Genomic DNA, 14096 nt, shown 5'->3' with positions numbered 1-14096 from the left:
CCACTGCTCCTGTGTTGTTTCTCATGATTTTTACAATTACAACTGAGAGACATGGATTTCCATTTCATAGTAATCCTCCAGTGCTTGTCTGCCTTTTATTAATCTTACTGTAAACTGTGAAATCCTGTTTGTTAATTGATTGATTTCAATTCAAATTTCAAACAGCAAAGGGGTGATTAAGCAGTATATGTGACTTTACCTGTGTGTGTGTGTGTGTGTGTGTGTGTGTGTGTGTGTGTGTGTGTGTGTGTGTGTGTGTGTGTGTGTGTGTGTGTGTGTGTGTGTGTGTGTGTGTGTGTGTGTGTGTGTGTGTGTGTGTGTGTGTGTGTGTGTGTGTGGCTCTATCTTTTTTAGGACTTCTGCATTTTTTTTCATGTGTCAGTGAATATATGTGAGTGTGTCAGTGAATGTGTGTGATTGTGGAACGCCTGACCTCCCAAATCCCTCCTCACTGGGCTCAGTGAACTAACCTGCAGCAATATTCACACCTTTGACTTGAAAGTGTGAGATGAACAGCCTGTATCCTAAGTGTTGCATGCCATTGCTTGATAATCACAGAGACTGCCTCATGGATGTCGTAATCCTGCCGAGCCAATAGGGACGAGATTTGAAACGACAGTGAACCGTACGTTACCGTAGGACACACATATAATGCATAGAGAATGCACACATCCAACATATAGGAAACACACACCCCTATTTAATACATGCGCATTATCATGCGCACATGCACACTCAAAACACACGTGCAGACACACACACTCTAAAGCCATGTCATACCTGTATATGATGCAGGCACAGTCTCTACACGTACCACAGTTCTCTATGTCTTGGCCTGTCCGGTAGGAGTGTCTCCTGGAGGGGAAAAACAAATGACATCATCACCACGGGACCATAGCATCCGTCACCTTGGCTTGAGTCACAGCGTCAGGAGAGACCATGATGTGACAGTAGTGCGTGCGTGTGTGTGTGTGGTGTATGTGTGTGTGAGAGAGAAAGGGATTAGAAATAAGCATGATCTCAGTTTTACCTTCCCTAGCTAGGTTTCATCACTTCCTCTGAGAAGTAGCTAGCTCTTATTTTTTTAATCATGATGAAGTGTTGCCTCAGTCTCATGATTCTCCTCCAGCTAACTCCTCATCTAGAATCCCACTCCTGATCATTTCTTATGAATGATTTCCCTCAACTGACTCCCTGATGATTACGCAAAAAATGACTCACTTTATCTTCAGGGACAAATTAATGCTGATGAGGTAAAAGTCAAGTCTGAATTCATTACATGTAGATCTCAGAACAAGAGCCCTTGTGAGAGACGATTCAGTGCTTCTACAGACTTTAAAAACTAGTAGAAACGTATTTAACTTGAAAGATAGGTCAAGACTGTACAGTCCGAGGGATATACAGAGTCATATACACCCAGGGCCAAATCTGGTTGCAATGATGTCTTTCACTATGTCCTTTTGACGTCATGGAGAGGTTGTATACTGGTTGTATAATAAGGACGATTTATAAACGTCTGTTTAGCAACCAAAATAATGAATATTTAGCTGGCCGTAACGGAGACCGTCTGGTTGTCGTTTCAACTGATGTCTGATCTGATGTCGTTTCAACCACTTGTCATATAACATAATGTTTGGGGTTTTAGGCTGGGTTTCTGTATAGCACTTTATGACATCGGCTGATGTTAAAAGGGCTTTATAAATACATTTCATTGATTGATGCCGGTATATATATCAATATATATCAATATATATACCGGAATTAATCAATCAATCAAAATTATTTATCAATCAATCAATCAAAATTATTTATAAAGCCCTTATATACAGTTGAAGACGGAAGTTTGCGTACACCTTAGCCAAATACATTTAAACTCAGTTTTTCACAATTCCTGACATTTAATCCTAGTAAAAATACCCTGTCTTGGGTCATTTAGGATCACCAGTTTATTTTAAGAATGTGAAATGTCAGAATAATAGTAGAGAGAATGATTTATTTCAGCTTTTATTTATTTTATCACATTCCCAGTGGGTCAGAAGTTTACATACACTCAATTAGTATTTGGTAGCATTGCCTTTAAATTGTTTAACTTGGGTCAAACGTTTCGGGTAGCCTTCCACAAGCTTCCCACAATAAGTTGGGTGAATTTTGGCCCATTCCTCCTGACAGAGCTGGTGTAACTGAGTTAGGTTTGTAGGCCTACTTGCTCGCACACGCTTTTTAATTTCTGCCCACAAATTTTCTATAGGATTGAGGTCAGGGCTTTGTGATTGTACGCAAATATAAACACCATGGGACCACGCAGCCGTCATACCGCTCAGGAAGGAGACGCGTTCTGTCTCCTAGAGATGAACGTACTTTGGTGTGAAAGTGCAAATCAATCCCAGAACAACAGCAAGGGACCTTGTAAAGATGCTGGAGGAAACAGGTACAAAAATATCTATAGCCACAGTAAAACAAGTCCTATATCAGCATAACCTGAAAGGCCGCTCAGCAAGGAAGAAGCCACTGCTCCAAAACCGCCATAAAAAAGCCAGACTTCGGTTTGCAACTGCACATGGGGAGAAAGATCGTACTTCTTGGAGAAATGTCCTCTGGACTGATGAAACAAAAATAGAACTGTTTGGCCATAATGACCATTGTTATGTTTGGAGGAAAAAAGGGGAAGCTTGCAAGCCGAAGAACACCATCCCAACCGTGAAGCACGGTGGTGGCAGCATCATGTTGTGGGGTTGTTTTGCTGCAGGAGGGGCTGGTGCACTTCATAAAATAGATGGCATCATGAGGGAGGAAAATGATGTGGATATATTGAAGCAACATCTCAAGACATCAGTCAGGAAGTTAAAGCTTGGTCGCAAATGGGTCTTCCAAATGGACAATGACCCCAAGAATGCTTCCAAAGTTGTGGCAAAATGGCTTAAGGACAACAAAGTCAAGGTATTGGAATGGCCATCACAAAGCCCTGACCGCAATCCTAAAGAAAATTTGTGGGCAGAACTGAAAAAGTGTGCACGAGCAAGGAGGCCTACAAACCTGACTCAGTTACACCAGTTCTGTCAGGAGGAATGGGCCAAAATTCACCCAACTTATTGTGGGAAGCTTGTGTGAAGGCTACCCAAAACGTTTAATCCAAGTTAAACAATTTAAAGGGAATGCTACCAAATACTAATTGAGTGTATGTAAACTTCTGACCCACTGGGAATGTGATGAAAGAAATAAAAGCTGAAATAAATCATTCTCTCTACTATTATTCTGACATTTCACATTATTAAAATAAACTGGTGATCCTAAATGACCTAAGACAGGGTATTTTTACTAGGATTAAATGTCAGGAATTGTAAAAAACTGAGTTTAAATATATTTGGCTAAGGTGTATGTAAACTTCCGACTTCAACTGTATATATGTATATACACTGTGCCTTAAAAAAATATTCATACCCCTTGACTTATTCCACATTTTGTTGTGTTACATCCTGAATTCAAAATTGATAAAATATTATTTTTTCTCACACATCTACTCAAAATACCCCATAATGACAAAAGTTGCTAGATAGACATTAAGTTGGTTGTTGATCATTGCTAGACAAACATTTTCAAGTCTTGACATAGATTTTCAAGACGATTTAAGTCAACTGTAACTAGGCCACTCAATGTTGTCTAGGTAAGCAACGTCTAGGTATATTTGGCCTTGTATTTTAGTTTATTGTCCTGCTGAATGGTGAATTTGTCACCCAGTGTCTGATGGAAAGAAGACTGAAGCAGGTTTTCCTTTAGGATTTTGCCTGTGCTTAGCTGTATTCAGTTCATTTTTATCCTAAAAAAACTCCCTAGTCCTTGCCAATGACAAGCATACCCATAACATGATGCAGCCACCACCATGCTTGAAAATACAAAGAGTGGTACTCAGTAATGTGTTGTGTTGGATTTGCCCCAAATATAACACTTTGTATTCAGGACATAAATTTCTTTGCCACACTTTTTGAAGTTTTACTTTAGGGCTTTATTGCAAACAGGGGGCATGTTTTGGAATATTGTTTAGTAAAATTTTCAAAGAACATAATTCCACTTTGACATTATGGGGCATTTTGTGTTGGCCAGTAACACAAAATCTATTTTAAATTCAGGCTGTAATACAAGAAAAGTTGGAACAAGTCAAGGGGTGTGAATACTTTGTGATGGCACTGATCTCGTACAACGCTGTGTACTACTCCCTTCACAGAACAGCGCAAACTGGCCCTAATCAGAATAGAAAGATGAGTGGGAGGCCCCGGAATAGACTGATGAGTTTCGAAGAAAGTTCTTTGTTTTTGGCCATTCTGAGCCTGTAATCAAACCCACAAATACTGATGCTCCAGACACTGAACTAGTACAAAGAAGGCCAGTTTTATTGCTTCTTTAACTAGCACAACAGTTTTCAGCTGTGCTAACATAATTGTAAAAGGGTTTTCTAATGATCAATTACCCTTTTAAACTGATAAACTTGGATTAGCTAACACAACGTGCCATTGGAACACAGGAGTGATGGTTGATGATAATGGGCCTCTGTATGCCTATGTAGATATTCCATAAAGAAATCTGCTGTTTCCAGCTACAATAGTCATTTACAAGATTAGCAATGTCTACACTGTACTTCGGATCAATTTGATGTTATTTTAATGGACCAAAAATGTGCTTTTCTTTCAAAAACAAGGGCATTTCTAAGTGACCCCAAACTTTTGAACGGTAGTGTATGTATTAATTTGTGTATGTCCATTACTCATACAATATGTTACGAAATTGGAAAAACGTACAATATGTTACGATTTGCAAATCCTTAGGGGTTAGGGTTAAGTTTAGGAGTTGGTTATTAACTAAAATGTTAAAGTTGTCCGTGATGAGATTCGATCTTGAAACCTTTGGGTTGCTATACATTTGCCTTATACAAATTCTAGCTTGGTGACTAACGTCAGCTAGGCTAGGGGTTACGGTTAAGGGTTAGGGTTAAGGTTAAAGTTAAGTTTTGGAGTTAGGTTAAACGGTTTGGGTTAGGGGAAGGGTTAGCTAAAAGGGTTAAGGTTCATTTGAGTGTCCTGGATTTACATTTACTATGTTACGTCTCGTCTATGAGACCAGGCTGAAATATGTTATCCCAACCAGGCGTTCACATTCGCAACCACAGTACATTGGTGATTACACCGTTCATGATCACAGACTTTTTCCTCCATAGACCACATGCATGTCTTCTCTCCAGGAGTTTTCCCCTCTCCTCTGATCTACCATGTTGGTATGATACCGACGGTGGAAAAATCCGTAAACAGCTTAGAAATGTGGGAGTAGATGAATTAAAGTGCTGATGAGAATCATAAAGGGTTTATACTAAGAGCCTGTGCCGCAACTAAACCCAACGCCTGCACCCGCATGACCTCATCATCAGCACTGATCGCTATTGCCGCCCGTTGCAATGAGGAAATTATATAGAAGTGAGGTGTAGCCCCCCCCCCAATTTTCTTTTATATAAATAAATAAATAATGCATATTTATTTCTCGTTTGAAGTTTTGGAAATTCGGGTGGGAATATGGGAAAAGTTTTGACTTGTTGTTGACGTGGTGGATTTCATATTTTGGATTTAATCTCTCTCTCTCTCGCTCTCTCTCTCTCTTTCATCTGGCATCTCCTTCTCACACCCTCCCTGCTTCTCCTCTCCTCCTCATTTTTACCAAATGTACATTTCATTCTGTCCGCCCAGCACAGCCTTGTTGCCAAAGTATTTACAGCCTCACCATGCTGGGGTTGGCCTATAAATAGATGGGCGGTAGAACAGGAAAGCTCAAACAAAACAAACGTCCATCTGTAATATGAATAACACAACACATGCTGGATTATAACAGGGCTGCATGCTGTTGGTTTTTCTATCATCATCCGAGGAGTGACAGCTACCAACAATAACCCTCGATTTGATTCCAGAATGAGAAAGAAAATGTTGTCGTGCCAAGCTATGATCACATTGTATACTCTGAGGCTGAATCATTTTCACATTGGACAAATCTTTGCACAAACAATAACCTCTCGAAGCAGAGCTAAAACCATTTATGTGTGACATTTACTTTCTTGTCCTTTGTGTTTCTGTGCCTCTAGGCATTCCTTTATTCTTATCCTTACCTTATCTTTTCTATAATTCCACTAACCATTCTTCAGTTTTCTTAATTTTTTCCTCCTCTTTCTTTAAAGTAACCAATTAAATAACATTTTTGTTCTCAGAATTCTGTTAGTCTTATATAGTTACAGTAGCGGTGAGTGGGTAAAATCACTGGGGAAGCCAAGCCTGTAAAAAACAGCCATATGACAACCTACAGTATGTGTTGTGATAATTGCGTTGTTTGCTCTATAACCTGTTACTTCATATTCCTTGCCATCGTGATATATAGGCCTAAGGCCGAGACAATAAGAAGACACAGTGGCAGAATAAATTCAACCACACCTGTGCTTTATCACAAAACCGGAGAGCAACATCTGCCCGGTGAAGTCCACAAAGCATATTGCATGTAACAAACAGTTAGATGACCTACAGTATGGTCAAGCAAGTTAATGTTTCCGACATTTTCGGACTACTAAACAACTATTGATTTAGAACCACAGAGAGTTTGCAAAGAATACAAGAGCTGCCTCCACTATTACAGCACCATTTCAAATCATCAAATTACCTGTACTTAGTCTAATACAGTGACAACTAAAATACCCCAAAACTATTTAGTCCAATCAACGTAAGCTAACAATTATGTGACTGTCCATGGTACTGATTTCTCTGTCTGTGTATGTGTGTGTGTGTATATGTGTGTGCCTGTGTGTGTGCACATAGAGAAATGCCAATGCCATCCTCCTCTCTTTCATGCTGCCGAAACGGTCTATGACTCTGTCATACAGTACACGCTTTTAGTTTTTTTGTTACCTGGTTCAAATTCTTGCTCGCTAGCCTAACTTCATTTCTTGGGCAACGATGAGCTAGCTAGTTAACTTTAGCCTACTACATCTAGCTACATGTTGAACTTCCATCATCTCAGGCAAGGGGCACGACAATGTATGAATTTATAGTTGGATCAGAGTCACCGTTATAATCATTGGCCAGTACGAAGAATTAAGTAACACCACAAGTCCAAAAGTCCAAAACCCTATATCCATCTATGGCTAATGCAGGAATGACCCATTTTAACTAGCTAGCTAGCCACCAGAGGACAACAACACAAGGAGATGCAACAATTAAAGTTTTTGATGTGATGTGATTGATGTGAAGAAAAATCCAAACTGGCTTCCCTAGACATTTTTTGGGGGGTGAGTCAGGGCCATTCACAGTTGAGCTCGCTCAGTTTAGTTCAACACTGATTGGCTTTTATTTGATACTTTTTGGAACAAAGCAGGCCAAATGCTCACTGGCTTCCCTTGCATTCAGTGCCATGGGCAGCAACAAAATAATACTATTTTCCAGACAGCATCAGATAGATGGGCTACACATACAGGAACAGAGGGCCGCTGTGTAGCTCGCTCGGATGCTTTCTCCGGTGAGATATAATCAGCATCTTGTGAATTGAATGAAAATTATGACGAAAGATCAATTATTTTCTTGGTCCATTTTTTGGGGAAGCATGGCTTATACATGCAACTGTATAATTATAATATTGTCCCCAAGCAGGCATTATGTATGGTCCTGAGTTTTCATGGTCATCGCCCTTTAATTTTAATTTGTCAGGTCATATTCAGAGCACTAATTGGGAACAAAAAGGTAATTGCCGATGATCTGTGTTGGCTCAGTGGGACTCACTCACCCATCTCTCTCAGCCTCCTTCTTCTCCAGGTCCTGAATAACGTCCAGCAGTACCTTGATGGTATTCTGGCTGGTCTCCAAGACCCCTTCCAGGCTGTGCAGCTGGGTCTGCAGGCTGCGGATGTCGTGCAAAGGCCCATTGGGGCCCATCAGTTTCTCTGCCACCCAGGTGGGATCCAGTTTACTCCTGGCCCCTGACACCAGCCCCCCCAGGATCTCCTGCACCTGCCTCAGTGTGTCTGCCTGGATGGAGGTCAGGGGCCTGGCCGAGGAGCTCCCTCCAGAGCCAGAGCAGCCCCGGGCCCCGGAGGGGTACTGGCCAGGGGGGAAAGCGTGCTGGCTGTTGGGGGTGTTGGGCCCAGAGCAGAGCATCTTATGGAGAGCACCAATCTGAGCCCCCAGCTGAGCCTGAGCCTGGCCCAGGCAGGTGGGTCTGGGGATGGCCTTGGTTGGTGAGGAACCGTGGTCCCCCTGGTTCCCTTTCAGAGGGACCTCCGGGGGTGTTTGAGCTCTGTGTTTCAGAGAACAGGCTCGCAGACAGTGCACAGGTGACCCTGATCTCCCTGACTTCTCCTTCTCACTCGCTCGCCTGAGCAGGGGTGCCCGGTGGCCTGGGCCTGAGGTGCAGCTCACCCCTTCTTTGCGTGGCGTGTATGGGGGAGGTGGCGGGGGTGGCGGTGGAAGTATCCTTCTCTCCCCTCTACACTCCCACTCTATCACCCTCCTCTCCTGAGTGCTGCAGTGTTGGGCCTGAGTTGGGGGGGTGTAGGGGGGCGCAGGCCGAAATGTGGAAGCATAGAGGGGCACAGTTTTTGTGGGAGTGGTGCAAGATGGACCCGTTGGAAGTGTATGGTAGGATTTTACGACTGGAGATGGGGAGTTGCAGCTTTTTACGATGGTAGAGTGAGAGGAGCAGTATTTTATCGTTTGGATTTGAATGTGGGCAGAGTAGGAAGGAACTACTGGAGGTTGGGAGGAGCAGGGTGGTATGGTCTGACATGGGGGGTTCCCAGGTGGTATGGTCTGACATGGAGGGTTCCCAGGGGGTATGGTCTGACATGGGGGGTTCCCAGGTGGTATGGTCTGACATGGAGGGTTCCCAGGGAGTATGGTCTGACATGGAGGGTTGCCAGGTGGTATGGTCTGACATGGAGGGTTCCCAGGGAATATGGTCTGACATGGAGGGTTCCCAGGTGGTATGGTCTGACATGGAGGGTTCCCAGGGAGTATGGTCTGACATGGAGGGTTCCCAGGTGGTATGGTCTGACATGAAGGGTTCCCAGGGAGTATGGTCTGACATGGAGGGTTTCCAGGGAGTATGGTCTGACATGGAGGGTTCCCCAGGGGTATGGTCTGATATGGAGGGTTCCCCGGGGGTATGGTCTGACATGGAGGGTTCCCCGGGGGTATGATCTGACATGGAGGGTTCCCAGGTGGTATGGTCTGACATGGAGGGTTCCCAGGGGGTATGGTCTGACATGGGGGGTTCCCAGGTGGTATGGTCTGGCATGGAGGGTTCCCAGGGGGTATGGTCTGACATGGGGGGTTCCCCGGGGGTATGATCTGACATGGAGGGTTCCCAGGTGGTATGGTCTGACATGGAGGGTTCCCAGGGGGTATGGTCGGACATGGGGGGTTCCCAGGTGGTATGGTCTGACATGGGGGGTTCCCAGAGGGTATGGTCTGACATGGGGGGTTCCCAGGTGGTATGGTCTGACATGGAGGGTTCCCAGGGGGTATGGTCTGACATGGGGGGTTCCAAGGGGGTATGGTCTGACATGGGGGGTTCCCAGGGGGTCTGGTCTGACATGGGGGGTTCCCAGGTGGTATGGTCTGACACGGAGCATTCCCAGGGGGTATGGTCGGACATGGGGGGTTCCCAGGTGGTATGGTTTGAATTAAGGAGATGTAGGGAGGGGCGGTTTGGGTTGTTGGGTGGCACGATGTCACAGTTGGAGGTGGAGAGGTGCAGTAGATGAATGCTTTATTTAAGGAGGAGCAGGGTGTGGCAGTTTGTGTTAGGATGGTGCAGGGGGCTATAGTTGGAGTCGGGGTGGTGTGGCAAGTTGGGGCTGAGTAGGGGGCTATCGTTGGAGTTGGAGTCGGGGTGGTGGAGAAAGTTGGGGCTGAGTAGGGGGCTATCGTTGGAGTTGGAGTCGGGGTGGTGGAGAATGTTAGAGCTGAGTAGGGGACTATCGTTGGAGTTGGAGTCGGGGTGGTGGAGAATGTTAGAGCTGAGTAGGGGGCTATCGGTGGAGTTGGAGTTGGGGTGGTGGAGAAAGTTAGAGCTGAGTAGGGGGCTATCGTTGGAGTTGGAGTCGGGGTGGTGGAGAAAGTTGAGGCTGAGTAGGGGGCTATCGTTGGAGTTGGAGTCGGGGTGGTGGAGAAAGTTGGAGCTGAGTAGGGGGCTATCGTCGGAGTTGGAGTCGGGGTGGTGGAGAAAGTTAGAGCTGAGTAAGGGGCTATCGTCGGAGTTGGAGTTGGGGTGGTGGAGAAAGTTGGAGCTGAGTAGGGGGCTATCGTTGGAGTTGGAGTTGGGGTGGTGGAGAAAGTTTGGGCTGAGTAGGAGGCTTTCGTTGGAGTTGGAGTCGGGGTCGTGGAGAAAGATGGGGCTGAGTAGGGGGCTATCGTTGGAGTTGGAGTGGGGCAAAATTGGGCAGTGTAGGGGGCTATCGTTGGATTTGGAGTGGGGAAAAATTGGGCAGTGTAGGGGGCTAGAACATGAGTTTGTTTTGGGTTGAGGCAATTTGGGGCTGTGTCCGGATCTATCATTGGAGTTGGTGGTTGGGTGGGCCAATTTGGAATTGAGGCTTTGGTTGTAGTTGTGGTGGTGCATGTTGGTTTGATTTGAATCAGGGAGGTACAGGGTGGAACAGGTTCAGTTTGTGTAGTGTGATGTGGAGTGGTTTGAGCTTTAGATGGAAGCACAGTCAGAGGAAGCACAGATTTTCTGGGGGGAGATGTACAGGTGGACTCATTCTGGGAGACGCAAGGCAGAACCACCAGTGGGGGAATTTCACAACGTGGATGGGTGGAGGTTAGCACAGTTTTAGGTAAGGAGGCATAGTAAAGCACAGTCTGAGTTTGCAAGGTGGAGGGCACAGTAGGAGGTGAGGAGATGGAGGGTCTCAAAGTCGAGGGAGGTGGGAAGGTGGAGGGACGGTCAGTTCCCTGGGAACCCTGGGAACCCTCCATGGTGCAGGCCTGCACAGACAAGGGAGGTGGGTAGGTGGAGGGTCCCACAGTCAAGGGAGGTGGGCAGGTGGAGGGGCTGTCAGCTTTTGTTTGGGTGGGGCAGGCCTGCACAGTCGAGGGAGGTGGGGAGGTGGAGGGTCCCACAGTCGAGGGAAGTGGGGAGGTGGAGGGTCCCACAGTCGAGGGAGGTGAGGAGGTGGATGGTCCCACAGTCAAGGGAGGTGGGCAGGTGCAGGGCTGCACTGTCAAGGGAGGTAGGGTGTTAGAAGGGGAGACACAGGGACTGTCCGTCTGCGTTGGAGTGGTACAGTAGGACACCTCCCTTCCTGGGTCACTGATAGCATTGTTTATGCGCCTTCTCCTCCTCACTTGGGATGGAGTTGCACTCCCCTGGCATTTAGGAGGGGAAAAACAAGAAGAGTTATGCCAGGAAGAGTCCATGTGATTCCCAACAGCAAGGGAGCTAGCGTTAGCCTCACTAGTCCTGAGGCACTGGGTTTGGTTCACCAATCCCTGCTTAGCATTAAACCCAGGGCCGTTTCCATCTCTGGATGCAGGCTCTGAAAGGTAGTTGTGGGCAGTGTGGTACTCATCATGTTCGCTGTCCTGTTTGTACTCCCCATCCACCCCCACCGAGTCCCCCACGCTGCGGACATTTGAGAGCACGGAGGGCTTGGGCTTCTGGAGGCGGGGGGAGGTCTGGTTGGCCATGCTAGTGCACTGCCTCTGGGAGAGGGGCAGCGTGAGTGAGCACGGCAGTGGGGGTGATGGTGGTGGTGCCCAGCAGCGGCGCGTGGGCCCTGGGGTGAGCGGGTGAGGGGGCGCCCGAGCCAAAAACGCCGCCACCACCTCAATGGTTTCTGCCATGTCCCCTCGGACTGCCCCCACCACCGAGGCCTCCGTAAGCCATCCTTGGGGGGCCATGGGGCTTGTGGGGCTGTTCTTCCGGAAGGGGTGGGGGCTGTCACACTCAGCGGCAGTCCTCTGGTAGCTCTTGGCTCCAGTGGTCCCGCTGCCTAGTCCATCCTCCAGGTCTTTGAAGCGGACCTGCTGGGTGCGGTTGCGGCGGCGCTTTAAGCGGCTCTCGATATCCGGCGAGTCGCGGTTGAGCAGCACTGAGCGCACTGTCATGGTGCCAGGCAGCTTGTCGGTGGTCTTGCTGTTGGTGTGTTGGCCAGTGACCAAGTGATTAGTCTCTTTGCTCACCATGTCTCCTGTGGCGTCTTGTTCTTTCCCCCGACATCCACAGTCTCTGCAGGCCGTTTGATGTGATTAAATCCTCTGTCAGAGAGTAATTATATTCTATCTAGCTCAATGCAATTTGTCTGTTGACTATTATTTATTCTCTATGACAATGGATTATCGGTATTATCGGATTTGTTGAGCTGGAGTGCCATCAACAAGCAGATCTGGGGAGACAGCTGTAGCTTATTGGTTTGAGTGATCATGGAGATGCTTGGAAATAACTGTCACACTGCAGTGCTGTTTGTCCTGTCATTCCACTTCTGCAGCACTCCAAAGGACTAGTCCTTCCTCAGGTGTGTGTGTGTGTGTGTTTCTCTGGATATCTGACTTCCTGAGATATCCAAAGCCAGATGGTCTGTACTTTGCTCAAATTACAGATAGAGAGAACTGTATCCTGGACTTCATAAAATAAGTCATCAGGGTGAACCGGATTCTCATAGTCCACAGAACTTTATTTATTTATTTATTTATGGTAATAGTCCACATAGAGTCCTGATTTCCTTATAGATCTGTTCTATATAGCCACATTAAATGTAAAATTGATATCAGTACGTTAAACATGGGAGCAAATGCCAACTTAAAGCATGGCTCAGATCTCCCTCATACAAAATCTACATCTAAAAGAGATTTCATTTCACATGAAATAAGTGTGAAGACCCAGAAAAGAGAGGTGAGTGTGAGAACGGGGCACACAGTTCCGTTGCATGACTCCTGGAAACTGTACAGTCAGCTCCAACTTAGTCTTAATAATATCGCAGAAGATCGTGACGGGGGCACGGTACCTACCGACAAATAGGCATGACTCCCCTGAATACACTTTGTCCATCCTTCCCATCAATGAATCTGCAGGCTTGCCTTTCCAACCCACTATTGTCCCACGGGGCTGGAGGGAGATTGGATTGCTAAGGAGTGGGATAATGTTGTGTGACTCCCCATAATGTTCTATCTTCCTCTTTTGCTTTCTCACGTTTTCTCTCTCTCTCTTTCTCTCTCTTTTTTTCTCTTCCAATACCTCTTCTCAGTGACTCATCTTCCACTCATTTTGCTGGATAACAGGATAGGCCAGGTTCCTGAGGTGACAAGAGAGAGAGAGAGACAGACAAGAGATAAGACAAGAGATGAGACAAGATAAGTAATCAGCGCCCCCTTCCACCCCCAGGCATTTAGGCATTTACCTTATCTAGAGAGAGAGAGAGAGAGAGAGAGAGCAAGAGAGAGAGAGAGAGAGAGCAGATGAGCTCCTGCATTTTTCAGCATGTTTTTACAAAAACATAGATTTAGAGTTAGATAAACTTGGATTTTTCCACAAGGACATATACAGGATAGTACCCTCCACAACATAACATTCACTCCAAATCAAAACTCCAAACCTACAACCTGATTTTGGACGACATTTCCTGGAAGGATTCCTACTACCTAAGATTCTTATTTCCAAGCTTCACAGCAAATGGTCTGGCAAACAAACAACAGTAACCTAAATACACCATCCAACCTGGAACTGAGTAAGTAATGTTTAGTCTGAAGCTACTTTTAAAGCCAAGAAAAATTACATTAGTGTTATATTTTGCTTTATAAGGACTGAATGCTAAGTTAAGGCTACCAAGCTTGCTAGGACAGAACATATCTGACTGCAACTTCAATTAGCACTGAGGTGTGAAGTGAGAGGTGTCAAAGCCCTTGAGCCCAACAATGGCAGGAGAGTTTCACAGCCTACCCCACCCAAATGCAGAGGTTGTTGAAGCCCCCTCCCTCTGTTCAAAGGTCATTACAATACAGTACTGTCTGGATGTAAAAAAAATGATAAGGCACGAAAAGAGTACAAAAATAAGCTTCTTATAGAAAATCAAGAGACACTTTTTG

The 14096-nt window shown here is 45.8% G+C and overlaps 1 protein-coding gene across 5 annotated transcripts in view; it reads right to left on the bottom strand.

Annotated features, from left to right (window-relative positions):
- The window catches only part of LOC129811569 (mucin-2-like), a 93972-nt gene that overhangs the window by 59391 nt on the left and 20485 nt on the right, over positions 1-14096 (bottom strand). For 4 of the 5 annotated variants that reach the window (XM_055863009.1, XM_055862983.1, XM_055862992.1 and 1 more), the window contains exons 2-3: positions 7798-13306; positions 781-855 (exon numbers count right to left, since the gene is read on the bottom strand). In XM_055863009.1, the coding sequence (XP_055718984.1) occupies positions 781-855; positions 7798-12200 (4478 nt within the window). In that variant the 5' untranslated portion in view covers positions 12201-13306. The remainder of the gene's footprint in view (positions 1-780; positions 856-7797; positions 13307-14096) is intronic. The other variant, XM_055863018.1, reaches the window with a different exon arrangement.

Source organism: Salvelinus fontinalis, chromosome 2 (assembly GCF_029448725.1).
Source record: "Salvelinus fontinalis isolate EN_2023a chromosome 2, ASM2944872v1, whole genome shotgun sequence".
Classification (NCBI taxonomy): domain Eukaryota; kingdom Metazoa; phylum Chordata; class Actinopteri; order Salmoniformes; family Salmonidae; genus Salvelinus; species Salvelinus fontinalis.
The sequence above is the reverse complement of the archived record's forward strand: the minus strand, read 5'-3'. Positions and strand labels throughout refer to the sequence as shown.